The following is a 15,783-nucleotide window of genomic DNA, read 5'->3' on the forward strand; positions in this document are numbered from 1 at the left end:
AACTTTTCTTTTGTTTCTCTTAGAGTATTTAAAGGCCTTTGATCTAAACGACCCTTACTATGCTATGTTGTATATAAGTATAGACGGCGTATTATTGAAGCTGCCTGTAAAACCTAGCAAAATAAAAGAGTTGTCATGCTTATTAATTATGGAAAGACCTGGCAGTTCTTCTTCAACGGTTAGAAACGAACTTGCCTCCAAACGGCCTTGCTTTGATCAGCGTTCCTGTAGATGTTTTTATGGCCTTTCTGGTCCAGCAGGGGGTCTGGTTGTTGGATCAGGTAGTAATTACCTACTCGGGGATGGACACGCGTCCAGTTCAGATAGTAACATTCATTCCATAGATAATTCATTAATTACTTTGTATTCTTACTTATCAGCAATATGTATTGACAAACAAATAAGTGAAAAAAATTTTGCAAAACAATTTTTATTTACAGTATTATATATTCGATTAAGTTACACATCTACTTATCACCTCGGTGTTACGAATATCACTAAAAGCAAGAGAGCCTCGTCAACTTCCCAGCAATCATCAATTTTAGGGGAAATACTGTTGAGCCTGAGAGTTTCTGAAGCGTCTCGGGCCTCCGTTGAATGTTTGTTGGAATGGCTGTGGTGCCCGTGGCTGGAATCTATCTCTGTTGTTTCTACTTGGTTGTCTGTTGTTTGTAAAGGGCCACTTGTTCCGGTCAAGATTTCCTTGGTTGTCGACCGGCAATGATACGACCTGGTGAAATAAATTTAATGATTAAGAGTAACTTTCTGCTTGTTTTTGGTTGGAAAATGGTAATATCGTCTAACAGGCGTCATGTCTCTTCCTACATGTTAAGTAAGTATTGCTGTTGACAGGGGACCTCTTGTAAAGCACGTTGAGCACGTTTAGTAAATATTACACTATATAAATGCTCACGTATCACACACATACACACACACACACAATATATATATATATATATAGTATTGTGAAATGTGATTATGTATTGTTGTGTTATATATTATATTATCATACACAATCGCAAAATAAAATCACACAACACACTATATATATATATATATATATATATATATAATATATACTTTAATATTTTATATATTTCACAAATTTATTTGACAAGAACGTATGTAGGTACGTTTGGAATTGAACATTTCATATATTATTTGAATTTTGTCAGGCTAGCAGGAACAAGATTGGCAAAACTAATATTTTTTTCCCATTCGAACACAATAAAAGCGGTTATTTTTGTTAACATTATCATATCCATCGACAGATGTGTCCTAGACGTATTAGAAAAGAAAAACAAACGAGGTTGAAAGCATTATTTTTGCCTCTCAGCTCTCAAGCAAGAAACAGAAATACGTTGTAAAATGTCGACAGCTGTTCTGAAAAGTATAAAAAGGCCTAATAATATTCAATTTTGAATATTAAGCTTTATATAACACAATGTCCTCTAAATATGCTCAAGGCGCTTTACAGGGGGTCCCAAGCGAATTTAACAGATATGACGTCTTTATAACGCCGTTACAATATTTATTTTTCGACAGAAACAACGCTGTTACCGGCCAGGTACACGTTTTACTTCTAAGTACGTTGAGAGAATCTGAGTACAGAGCCTTTCCCAAGGACTCAACTTTTCACGACCGGCAACGGGACTCAAACCGGACTCATACCTGAAGACCAAGTTCACTGTAACAACGGTAATATATTAAAATTGTATCATTTGAAAAAAATAAATAACGATATTAAATTGAATATAAGCTTCAATTTAGTCAATGAAAACAGAATGTGGACATTTCGGGTTTATTTATTATTTAGTATTTTATTTATTTATTATTCGGGTTCATTTTCGTGTTTTTTTAAACCAAGGTTTTTCACCTTAACAACGCCATTATCACATATAATCTTATTCATCTTGAGTGTTTAATTCATCCTGTTTTGTTGATAAAGGGAAAACCCGAAACGTCCACATTATCTGGTTTTGTTTACTAAATTGAAGCTCACATTCAATTTCACATTATCATTTATTTCTTTGAGCTTCGAGCAGCAACATTTACAATACTTTATCATTTGAAAAGTAAAATCAATCCCTGCCTTAAAGGGTTAATCTAAAATGATCAACTTACAGGGCGTCCGTCCTGTCCAATCACAATTCCATCTTTATCTTGGAAGGATGTTCGCACCTGAGGAAATGTAGGGGAATTATTGAACTATAGATAAACTTTCTATATTATAGCGATGACAACAAGAAATGAAATGAGTAGAAAAGTGCAAGAAGACAATAATAGAGAATAAAAACTCTTCGCGAGGAGGATTATATAAGCAATATCTACTAAAAGTGCCAACAGCAACACTTAACACTGTGCGGCTATGTGGTCTAGTGGTATGACACTCCCTTTCCGATTCGGAAGGTCCTGGGTTTGAGCCTCGCGCTCGCCGCATAGTTGAGTCATTGGAAAAGGCTCTTTACTCACATTCTCTCATCGTACTCAGGTGTATAATGAGTACCTGGCCGTAAACTGCTTTGTCTTTGTCCGAAAAAATGTAATATCGCCTAACAGGCGTCATGTCCCGTTCTCCATGTTAAATTTTGCTGTTGACCAGGGACCCCTTGTAAAGCGCTTTAGGCAAATTTAGTGGATATTGCGCTATATAAAGCTCAATTTATTATTATAACATGTAGTACGGAATAAGTCATTTAATTTCGACAGGAACAAAGCTGTTACTATGTGGCCAAACGTTCCGTGTTTGATAATTGCTTCTTTTCATGTTGAGCTGCTTAAATGAATTTTGTATACATTAAGGTCCACAGCTTCAAGCGGGGTTAGTTCACGTTGACTAGCACAATGGAGACCATTTTCACGATTAAAATGTCTAAACAGTGACTGAACGTCAACAATAGAAAGAAAAGAGCCGAGAGAAAATTCTGTAAATAATCGGTCAGTGCTAGTAAATTGAAACTTAATCGATTACGTCGAAACTACAATCGAATCGACAATGACGAGTGAAGAAAATGATGATAACTGTTACGTCTTTGCCTATACTATACCATTTTGCGGCTTGTGTGGCCTTGAGCAAGTAACCTAACCTTAGATCAATTTGTGGCGCTGCACTGAGGCGGACGCCTGTGTTATTCCAGTCTTTTCTTGGAATAGACCCGAAAGAAAAATGTTCCCTATGGGATGAATTAAGGGAATTTTTAAAAATTATTTATTTTATTTTCTTATTTTGAGATGTTTTTTCTCCTATTTTTCTCGTATATTTTTTTTCCTGCTTTGTTGAGCTTTGTGATACAAACTTCTTTTTAGATCTTTATCTTACACCACTGCTTGCTTCCTAATTTATGACTTTGATACTTTTTATAGAGAACGATTTACGTGGGCTATATCTAAAAACTATCAGAATTGTTTACAATTTGATGATATCGTATGTCGTCAGTAGAATCGGTTTTTATATTGACCTAGAATTCGAATGTTTGGTGAGGTTATCACTTGATGATCGATAAAGAACGGCTTTTCCATTAGATACACCACTATCAACAAATAAATAATAAATGTTTGATATCAACAGGTATCACCCAAATTTCTAATTAAGCAAATCGGGGTTAAGCACTTTACCCGAGAAAAAAGACTAAGGTAATGAATATGGCCATAAAATCCTCGTCGTCTCTGGTACACACACAGAGAAAAGATGGATCTCATGATATCATGATTTATCCAATAATGAACAAAAAAGAAAAAAGAAAAAAAGAAAAAAAATTATATATATATATAGAAGTCCAACACAAATAAAACGGGAACATTTCGGGCTCAAAACCCTCTTCAGCCATTCAATAAATAAAAAATCCAGACAGACGACAGTGAAGTTTTTTTTTTAAAAAAAGCTTTAAAATAGCGTAATATTCACTAAACGTGCTCAAAGCGCTTTACACGTGTTCCCCAACCAACAGCAACACGTAGCATATAAGACGACACATGGCGCCTGTTAGACGACGATACAAGTTGTTGTTTTTTGTTCTACAAAGACAACATGGTTCACGGTCAGGTACACATTTTACACCTGAGTACGGTGAGAGAACGTGAGTAACAATGAAACATAAATATATTACTAAAAAAAAACAGATCGTGTTTTTTGTTCGTTTTTTGTTTTTGTTTTTTTTGTTTTTTGCTGAAAAAGGGTTTTGAGCCCAAAACGTTCCGTGTTTGATATTTTGCTCTTTTCATTTTGAAGCTGTTATATTGAATTTTGTTTATTACTTTTTACAGTCGACAGCTTCTAGCAGCTTAGTATCACTTTGACTAGCATCAATGCAGAGCATTTTCACCGATTAAACATGCTCAACATGGACTGAATCTACAAGGTAGAAAGACTAAAGAGGCCCCGAGTAGGAAATTCTTGGTGAGATAATCGGTCAAGCTGCTAGTAAATAGAAAGTTAACGATTACGTCCCAAACCTACAACGATCGACAAATGACGAGGAAGAAAATGATGAATATCTGTCCTCAGTCTTAGCACATACTATCTTCATTTGTGCGGCTATTTGGTCTAGCAGTGTGACACTCGCTTCCGGATCGGAAGGTCCTGAGTTAGTTCGAGCCTCGCTCAGCGCATTAGTTGAGTCCTTGGAAAAGGCTCTTTATTCACATGATCTCACCGTACTCACGTGTAAAATGAGTACCTGGCCGTTAATAGCGTTGTCTCTGTCGGAAAAAAAACTAACAGACTCGTGTCTCGTCCTACATGTTACATGTTTCTGTTGGTCAGGGACCCCTTGTAAAGCGCTTTGAGCACATTAAGTGGATATTGCGCTATATAAAAGCTCAAGTTTCGTTTTCTTTTTTGTCGTTTGATCGTCGATCGTTGTAAGTTGGTAACTTACTCGTTAACTTGCTATTAACATGACCTCATTGTGACGCCACGGTAAAGGTAAATGTTGTGTGACAAAGACTAACAATCTACCTGGCTAGTGTAGGGATCAAGACTAAGGAAGTCATAGCACCTAATGTAAATGTCAAAATAGAATCGTTGCCTGGTGTAAGAACTCGTGATGCATGTAAGCTGTGGTTTTGCTATAAATATTGGTCTATGTCTATGCGACTTTCTCGTGAGTTGATTCCTCTGTAGTAGGAGTAATATTATAGGCATTGTATCGTCCCAATTACTGGGTAACTTCTGTAATGTAATAGGATTCAATAGTCTGATGTCACGTCCTCCCAGCAACGGCCAGCTTGGTTCTAAACAAAGAAAATCATGATGGCTAGAACTATTTTCACATGTCATGTGATCAGAATGTATAAAAGTCAAAACATGATCAGATTTATAATGTTTTTCTCCTCTGGACACACTTTTATACTCTCCGGAGAAGTATTTCATAAGGGCTCCCGCTATGTTCCGATAGTTTAAAACCAGTTACTAAGTTACTATGCGTAATTACGAGGGAAGTGACGTCACGACTGTTGAAGCTTATTGTAACACGTCTGACCGGTAATCGGAACGTCTGAGATTCCATCCCCAGTCGATACAGGCTGATATATTTACTTTTTTGATACTTTTTTTTCTTATACTTTCTCTCTGCATTTTGGTACTGTTTTGTAAATACTTTTTCAGACCTTAAAATGTCTTATGTATAGGATGGTGAAAAAGGATTCGAACTTTACAGGCTTCTGATTCTTGCTTAGGGTATGTATCTAGTAGAATATAACATGATCATATAAAACAATTCTATTTCTATTTGAACATTTTTGAAAAGTGTTAATTTGAATCAAAATACGAATAAATAAAATAACATAGGATTGTTTTGTAGCCTTGGATTTATGAAGTAAGTTATTTTTAGCGCGTCACTTATAACCACAAGCTTGAGAGTGGGTGTTAATGCGCGATAAAAAAACGAATTTGATAAATCCATAGCAGTGAAAGAATACTTCTATTCCACCACTCAAAGTAGGATTGTTAGATATTTCGTGACCAAAAAAGTTGTATTAGGTTTTATTTTGTAATGGATTCAAATTGTCTATAGATAGTATGCAGATGACGTCACTCAGGCCTTTGTTATTGTTTTTGCCATCCGCGTTTGTGAGTTGTTCTCACTAAACTGTATTAACCAGACTATAAAAGTTCATGGTTAGACAGAGTTTGTGTGTTGGTCCGTTATACTTCCGGATGGCAATGTTGTGAACTCCTTGGCCAAGCGCATTCCATCTATAGAGAAATCATTTAGACAAGATGTGCTTAATCATCAATATACCACTTGGAATTTCCTATTTTTACGTTGGATTTGTATTCATAGCACTAAAAGATTATTTCAGATTGTCGATCAGCCGTCTTCCTACCCAATGAAATGAGCGAAAACGTTGCGTAGTCGTTGAATAGAGTTTCAGTTCAATCTGTTCAAAACAATAGTTTTAAAGAGCTTTCATATAGAGCATTATCCAATAAACGTGCTTTACAGGTCCCGGCAACGCACATTAACATTTAGACAGGAAATGAGCTGATAGGCGATATTATAATTATTTTCCGACAGTGACAACGCTGTTAACGCAGGTACTCATTACACTGTTACGTGAGAATGTGAGTAAGAGCTTCTCAAGAACTCACTATGCGCCGAGCGAGGCTCGAACCCGGGACCTTTTGATCCGAAATCGAGTGTCCTATCACAAGACCACATAGCCGCACAATATATAGTATTCAATGATAATGTTTTACTAAAAATAAATAGGGTTTTTATGGTAGTGGTTGAACGACGTAAACATATTTGCAGGTCAGATTACCAGAAGCAATTATTGGCTCGTTTTAACATTGTTGTAATGGATAATATTTTGCTTCGGTTTCAGAGTATTTCCATTTCAACATCCAGACTATAGTAAATTGGGATAGCAGACCTGCAAATAAGTTCACGTTGGGGTGGAATGATATAAGATTCTAACACTCTTGCTTTTTGGAATTCCCTACATCTACCCAATCACTACTCGAGCTTGCGAGTCCTTTTTGGGTCGGATTCCAAAATTCAAGATTGCAAGAAATCTTTCATTGTAGATACTCCTTTAGATATGACTTCGATTTCTGTTATTTTCATTGTCTTTAAGTTATTGATCATCAATGGTTATGACTGTATAATGAAATATCCGCAAACATAAGGTTTTGCACTCATACTCTGATGACCGCGTACGAGCCTTGCTATCCTTGCGCGGCATCTCATTTTGTTCCCTTTGAAGAGAAAATTAACAGCTGTAAAATTATAGTTTTCCCCCGAAAGATAAATAATTTATACCAAAGGTATAAGTAAATGGAATTTTATTATTGTAAATTTCTTATATTTTTGCTTATTGACGAAAATCTTTTCATTATTAGAACTAACTATGCACAGTTACTCACATCTTCATTGTAGGTTCCACATGGAGGGGGGACCTGATTGGGTCTCAAGCACGTTTGTCGAACCTGGTCGTATACAGTACCTGTAGTCAAATAATTTTTCAAATGATATTAATGGTCAATATATACATGTGCAAACAAACTTTTAAAATTGCGTATGTGTGTATATGTGTGTATGTGTTTAGGTGTGTGTATGTGTGTGTGTGTGTGTTTGCGTTGCAATACTCCAAAGAAAGAGAGGACTGTAAGAAAGAGAGAGAGAGAGAGAGAGAGAGAGAGAGAAAGAGAGAGAGAGAGAAAGAGAGAGAGAAAGAGGGATAGAGAGAGAGAGATAGATAGAGAGAGAGAGAGAGAGAGAGAGAGAGAGAGAGAGAAGACGATTATAATTCTTAGGAAAAACAGAAACAATTTCAATTATTTTTGACAATTCTGTTCAATTAAAAAAGTTCTTTATTGTCCGAAATATTGTGCATATTTCTCAGAATACATTGGAGTAATAGTTAGTTATAGCAAATTAGATCATGTATGGAGATTAGACAAAAAAGTAATTCTTTATTATGAAGACATTATTTTATAGCATTACCCTGGTTACATCTTTGATGTCCTAAATATCGGCGATAAGAACAAGTGTAGTAGAAAGTATATTCAGGCAGTCCTTCGATATTATTCCTGGCCACTTCCGGGTATCTCATGCCAGGTCCGTCGTACTCAAGGCAACTGGGTTGACGATTACAGGGGAAATTCACTCCTTCACTGTGACTGTTTTGAATGAATAAAACTACCGATTAAAAGAAAATATAATTGAGCTATTATATGGCTATGTCCCCAACCAATAGCAACGCTTAACATGTTGGACGAGACATGGCGTCTGTAAATTGCCCTTTCCAAGGACTCAATTATGCCCCGCTCAGAGCGGGATTAGAACCTTAGACCTTCCAATCCGAAGGCGAGTGTCATACCACTAGACCACACGGTTGCGAAATGAAATGTGTTAAATGAAGACAACGGCCAATTTTGGTGATTAGATAAATCAAAGACCTGTGTATGAAACAGTGCCAGGCAAAACAAAGAAAATACAAGGAAAGCTCTATCGCAATAAATCAGCCTGCTCGACTGAGGATCAAACCTCAGACCTCCAGATTACCGGTTCAAGATATCGGCGATAAGAACAAGTGTAGTAGAAAGTATATTCAGGCAGCCCTTCGATATATCTCTGCCACTTCCTGGTATCTTATGCCGCCAGGCCCGTCATAATCAAGAAAACCTTCATTGTAGCTGATTTAGATGAAAACAACGACCGATTACATAAAGAAACTTGAGCTTTTATATAACGTAATATCCACTAAACGTGCTTAGAGCACTTTACAAGAGTACTCTGGTCAACACCTACATTTAAAAAAAAAAGAGCTTTATATAGCGCAATATCCACTAAATGTGCTAAAAGCGCTTTACAATGGGTCCCTGTTCAACAACAGCATTTAACATGTAGGACGGGACATGCCGCCTGTTAGGCGATATTACGATTTTCGGACAAAGACAACGCTGTTAACGGCCAGGTACTCATTTTATACCTGAGTACGATGAGAGAAAGTGAGTAAAGAGCCTTTTCCAAGGACTCAACTATGCGCCGAGCGCGAGGCTCGATCCCTTCCGATCCGAAAGCGAGTGTCATACTACAAGACCACATAGCCGCACATTTAACATGAAGGACGAGACAAGAAATAAAGATTTTTAAACCACCAAATATTCATGTTCCGACTGGGGATTAAACCTCAGACTTACAGATTACCGGTTCGACGCACTACCACAATTATTTATAGATAGATAATATATTGCGCCTCATTTGGCATACAAATAAATGAATCGTAATAATAATAATAATATCATGATACCTAAATCCTGAATCCGAATTTAAAGAAAAATAGTAATGTAGAGAATGTAAAACTCCAATAATATCACAATATGGATGATTGTTAATCTTTTGGGTTTCTTTTTTATCAAAGCAAATGATTAAACATAATATTAGAAAGGCGGAACAAATTGAAAGTGCCTTTATTTAATTTAACTTCCTTTAATTCTTTCATCTTATCCCGCATTTATACAGGATTACCATTATGAATGCCACATCTCCATGAATTTCGTTTCATAGCATCATCTTCCTCCAGGCCCAGTTCTTTCATATCGTCCTTTATACCCTTCTATACATAATATAGTTCCTTTTTTTCTCTTTCCACTAATTGTATATCCAATATTTTCTTTGCCACGTACTCCTACGCACTCAGCCCTATGTGGGGTGCTATTCAGCGGCTATGTGGTCTAGTGGTATGACACTCGCTTTCGAATCGGAAGGTCCTGGGTTCGAGCCTCGCTCGGCGCATAGTTGAGTCGTTGGAGAAGGCTCTTTAATCACATTCTCTCACCGTACTCAGGTGTAAAATGAGTACCTGGTCGTTAACGGGGTTGTCTCTGTCCGAAAGAAATTGTAATATCGCCTAATAGGCGGCATGTACCGTCCTACATATTAAATGTTGCTGTTGGCCGTGTATAGCGCTTTTAGCACGTTTAGTGGATATTGCTCTATATAAAATCTAAATTAAAGCTCAATTAAAACATTGTGAGGCCGGTCACAAGACCGGATATATGGGGAGTGTTTGCTCGGGGAGGGCACCCTGGCTGTAAATCTCAAGCCACAACTAATAAATTAATGAAGCCTTTATTTAATTTAACAATTAATTGTCGATAATCTAGGGAATCCAAAGTGTATGCCACATACATTTATGAGGCATGGCTATATATAAATCTCTATTTATCATGGTTACTTTGTATCATCATTGGGTTCGTAGATTACGTATTATGCACTGTATTGATTGAAAAAAAATATTGAGCTTTTATATAGAGCAATATCCACTGAACGTGGTCAAAAGGGCTTTACAAGGGGTCCATAGCCAACAGCAACACTTAACATATAGAATGAGACATGACGCCTGTTAGGCGATATAACAATTTTTTTTCGGACAGAAACAACGCTGTTAACGGCCAGATTACTCATTTTACACCTGAGTACGGTGAGAGAATGTGAGTAAAGAGTCTTTTCTAAGGACTCACCTAAGAACCCAGGACCCTCCGATCCGAAAGCGAGTGTCATACCCACATAGCCGCACAAATTGATGCTGATGATGATGATGATGATGATGATGATGATGATGATGATGATGATGATGATGATGATGACGATGATGATGATGATGATTATGATGATCGCTGCGATGATGATGATGATGACGATGACGATGACGACGACGAAGATGACGACGATGATGATGACGATGATGATGATGATGATGATGATGATGATGATGATGATGATGATAACTCACTCCCTACAGTCTCCAAGAACCCTGTCATAGCTGGTCCCATTAACACAGTCCACCTGGACGTATCGGCCACCTCGACACACACCGTAGGATCCACAAGCCCACCAAAATATGAAGTTCTCCGGAAGTCCCCGACACTCGGTCATAGTCCAGTGGTATTGCATTGGTAGCGGACAAGGTCATGGTCATGGACCCTAGTGATATAACACGGATATATTTTTTTTTGGTCTGAATATTTCAGGTAGAGGCATTCTTAGTCGTAAAAATGTGATTTTGAGTTTTTTAAAAAGCGTACCGGAATGTTGACTGCTCTCTTAACGTTAATATTAGTAAAAGACTAGGGTTAGAGACGATCTTTTTGGGATCGTGGATAGCTCATACAGTAGAGTCACGCTCTCCCCGGCCAGGCGAAGTTGTCGTACCTGTAAGGTCGCGGGTTCGAACCGACCCCCATCGCCGCCGCGAAATTTTTATTCTTCTGGTACTTTCCTAATCACTTCATTTCTAGTTGTTATAAACTTAGTAATGTTGTATAAAAATTTTTAAAATAAAAAGACAATGACTAAAACAAACATCATTATCATTAATATTATTTTTTTCGGCTTGTTATTATTATATTATACCATCTAAAAAATAGTCCACTGTCAAATATAACAACATATATAATGGGTTAACATCGGGAGAGGGAAAGAGAAACAGCATCATGCCATAATCTTTGAAGGAGAGGATTATTGTATAGTTATATCAAGATGTACATGTCAAATAATATAAAGCAGAAAACCACAAATAAAATCTATCTATCTAGAAGTCATTCGTTAATATTTGGCAGCAAATAACAAGCCGAATATAAGATTAAAATTGATGTACTTGAAAATCAAATTCGTTATACACAGACGCCATTGACTTTATCAAACTCGTTTGACGTCAAACCAAATCGCTAACCGCTCAATTTGATAATGCTTATTGAAAGATTGGCACATGGAACTTGTAGCAACGTATTAACTAGTAAACTGCCGTACTCTGGAAAAAACACGTATTTAAAAATTTGGTCAGAAAACTCGTCCTTCAAATATCGATCGTTTTAGATGACTGTGAATTCCCAGTGTTGAGAGTTTTTGCCAGATGAGGGTCATTTAAATTGATCGATATTTAAAGGACGAGTTTTCTGCCAGATTGTTATATTTGTGTATTTCCATAGTACGGCAGTTAACTGGAGAGACAGACACACACACACACACACACACACACACAGAGAGAGAGAGAGAGAGAGAGAGAGAGAGAGAGAGAGAGAGGTGGAAGAATATTACATAATATGTCTAAAAAAGGAATGCGTTTGCATGGGTTCAGATACAATTACAATGGCAGCAGCTTTTATAGTGTTCACACCACTATGTTATGACAATCGCCCCAATCAGAAAATTCCTTACCGCACTCGTGCACCGTTCAATTAGATGCTCTGCGGTTTCGGGTTCTTTCCCACATGAGGTACATGTTGGACAGGTGGAGAGCCCCCACTCACAAGCCATCCCGAGCCTACACCACTATATTACAATGGCAAAAAGAACTTCTCGCAGGGACTGACAGGACACTTTTTAGTATGTCAACTAGATAACACCACGCTTACGTTTCATTCTTGCTTCACCGTTATGCTTCAACCACCAGGAATATTTAAGTTATTATTCTTACTACATTTTGTTTTATGTTTTCAAAGTTCCTTTGACTGACGAAGGGTTTGTACCCAAAATGTTCATTGTGTCTGTACTGTTTCCATCCGAAGCCATTTGTTAGCTACTGTAAATGGTTAACAATGTATTTAAATTATTGAACGCACGTTGTATTCTCGTGGTTATTGCCCGTGGAGAAGTAATGCTATATAGGGAAAAATAAAAGTGTTAAAACGCACTGTCATGATAAATTGCGAGAGTGGTTCTATAGCAGGTGTCATTTGTATGGATCTTAGCTACCTGTATGCCAGTTTTCATGCTTTCAATCCGAATGTGCTCGGTTTTAGCCCAATTCCCCCTAATACAATGAATATGAAGAAACAATATATACATATATATACTCAGTTATTTCCTTGTTCAATATTGCTGTAATAGGGGAAATATAAGGCCTTAAACCGTAACGTTATGATTGATTGCCAGAGTGGTTCTATAGCAGATGTTTTTTATGGATCTTGGTAACCTGTATGCAAATTTTCATGCTGCCAACCCGAATTTGCACGGTTTTAGCCTAACTTAGCCTAACCCCATACTATTGATTAATCTCGTTATTTTTTATCGTGAAATAACACATACTCGCAAGCTCGTAGTGTTATTTGGCACGATATATTAACTCATACTCGCATAATTAAATATAAAGAAATGAATGAATCGTATGTTACTCACCTAAAACAACGCATATTGTACAAGAAATGAAAAACATGGTAAAAACTTGTGTTGTCTGTCAGTTGAAAAAAGATAATGAAGTTGACATGAATATTATTATATGAGCTTTGAGTTTTTAAATAATAATCAGACCCTTTGCCTCTTTCGTTTTACATTTATAGCTGTTGCTCAACTACTTGGACTTGGAAAGCCCCACAAAATAAACAAGTGGACAAAAAAAATATGTTTACTCAATTTTAGGGACAGCCAGAGGAGGGTTTGTTACAAATCCAGAGACAAACACAAGCGAGGATTACGAAAAAAAGGAGATCAAGAGAAGACAAAATGGAATGCCAAACCGAATACAGTGACCGTCTTTTCACAGCAAGCTTTAGAAAAGATTTTGTCATCCCAGAGTTGAGTTTGAAAAGCGACGAGTGCTATCTTGCTGTTCCTTAATCATGCTTTCATTTCATGTCTTTTTAAAATGCGTAATCGGTCAGGGAAGTTATGACGACACAACTTCTAATTGGTATTTTAAAGAAGAAAGATTTCCTTTATTTTATAGACACTAGATAAAATGTGCTGATAAGAATAGATAGGAGGAAGGGGTGGGGTGACGTGGAAAATGCGCAATAGGGCAGAGAAGTTGTGACGTCACACCTTCAACTCCTCCGGTTCCAAAAGATTTGGAAGTGTGTATGTAACTAGTTCTTCGGAAGACTAATAATGAATAGGTTTCATATATATTGAATCATAAGGTGGCGCAATTATTTTAGTTGCAGGATGTTTAGGCAGATGCTTCAGATTACGGGACGTAAAAGAGTGAGAATGGATTATTTGTATTGACAAACAGCATATATTTTGACTTGAAAATAAGATGCCATCTGAAACCCGAAGATTAATAATTACATCAGGTATGTATCCTGTCCTCCGGAAGAGTGGTTTTACACTTCTTGTAAGAATGAAACCAATTTTTTGGCATCACACTTTTGTTCCCTATCAGGGAAACGCTCCAATTGGATTCAATAGTCTGATGTCACGTCGCCCAGCAACGGCGGCCATCGTGGTTCTAAACAAAGGAAATCGGTACTTTTTATTCTTTATGCTGGCCAGAACTTTTCATATGTCTTGTGATCAGAATGTGTAAAAGTCAAAACATGATCAGATCTATAATTTTTTTTTCTCCTCTGGATACGCTTTTATGCTCGTCGGAGAAATATTTCATAAGAGCGCCCGCCATTATATAGTTTAGAGCCAGTTACTAAGTTACCATGTGTCATTCATTACGAGTGAAGTAACTTCATGACTGTTGAAACGTATCCGAGCTTCTCCTATGCTTCTGTTTGTAAGACGTTTCCAGATTGAGACATTTTTTCCCACAAGTTGAGGGTGCTCTTTATTGATATGTGTAGTAAAAATATCTGTCCAAAATAATGTTGTTATATAGATAGTTCGAAGATGACGTCACTCAGGTCTTTGTTATTGTTTTTTGCCATCCGCGTTTATGAGTAATGCTCACTGAACTGTATTAACCTGACTATAAACGTTCATGGATACACACAGTTTTGTGTGTTGGTTCGTTATACTTCCGGATGGCAATGTTGTGAGATTCTTAGACAAGGGCATACTATCTATAGATAGAACGAAGTTGACGTCACTCGGGTCTGTGTTATTGATTTTTTTTTACATCCGCGTTTATGAGTACTTCTCACTATACTGTATTAACCAGACTATAAACGTTCAAGGTTACACATAGTTTTGTGTGTTTGTTCATTGTACTTCCGGATGTCAATGTTGTGAGCTTCTTAGGCAAGCGCATACTATCTATAAACATATTGATTCATGTCAAATCGTCTCGAGTCTTCGGCTATGTGGTCTAGTGGTATGACACTCGCTTTCGGATCGGAAGGTCCTAGGTTCGAGCCTTGCGCTAGGCGCATAGTTGAGTCCTTGGAAAAGCTCTTTACTCACATGCTCTCACCGGACTCAGGTGTAAAATGAGTACCTGGCCGTTAACAGCGTTGTCTTAGTCCGAAAAATGGTAGTATCGCCTAACAGGCGTCATGTCCCGTCCTACATGTTAAATGTTGCTGTTGACCAGGGACCCCTTGTAAAGCGCTTTGAGCACGTTTAGTGGATATTGCGCTATATAAAAGCTCATTAAAAAAATTAGATTGGGTTGTGATGATCTCATTCATTGTGTGGAGCAAACATTTGGTGGTTGATATTGCGCTATATAAAGCTTAATTTTTTTTATTATTAATTTTTTTTTCAGGTGTGAAAGCATTGATGGAAAAGACGATCTTCAGATCGATCTGACCTCTAACCCCCAATCACATTCTGGTACAAGTTGATAATATTTTTTATACACAAAAGTTGTAAGTTGAATCAATAAGTTGAATATTAGAACATTATTTAATTTTTTTTTAAACGAAGCAACAACAAGAAAAACCAGCACATTTTTTTCTGTCTGCCAAATGACTGAATGACATTTTTAGAAATTTGGGAAAACGAAACTGGTGTTTTGTTCATGCACGACAGTCTATGGTGTCGACTTACAAATTTGAAACATTAAAGAAGTTATAAGAAAGTACTTATAAGACAAATTTTCAACATCGTGATCCAGTAGCGATGTGGGAACTGCGTCAAAGCACACGGAATCATCAAAATTTAA

General features: G+C 37.1%; 1 protein-coding gene across 1 annotated transcript; it reads right to left on the reverse strand.

Annotated features, from left to right (window-relative positions):
• Window positions 1-414: 414 nt before the first annotated feature.
• On the reverse strand, window positions 415-13,255 carry LOC144967231 (uncharacterized). The gene is made up of 6 exons (XM_078904178.1): window positions 13,128-13,255; window positions 10,744-10,934; window positions 7,950-8,125; window positions 7,370-7,449; window positions 2,125-2,181; window positions 415-730 (listed from the first exon to the last, which is right to left on the reverse strand). The coding sequence occupies exons 2-6, from the start codon at window positions 10,902-10,904 to the stop codon at window positions 542-544; spliced, it is 663 nt and encodes a 220-aa protein (XP_078760304.1). The 5' UTR covers window positions 10,905-10,934; window positions 13,128-13,255; the 3' UTR covers window positions 415-541.
• Window positions 13,256-15,783: the final 2,528 nt, after the last annotated feature.

Source organism: Berghia stephanieae, chromosome 3, assembly GCF_034508935.2.
Source record: "Berghia stephanieae isolate SIO BIC M18660-M18661 chromosome 3, UCSD_Bste_1.3, whole genome shotgun sequence".
NCBI lineage: Eukaryota > Metazoa > Mollusca > Gastropoda > Nudibranchia > Aeolidiidae > Berghia > Berghia stephanieae.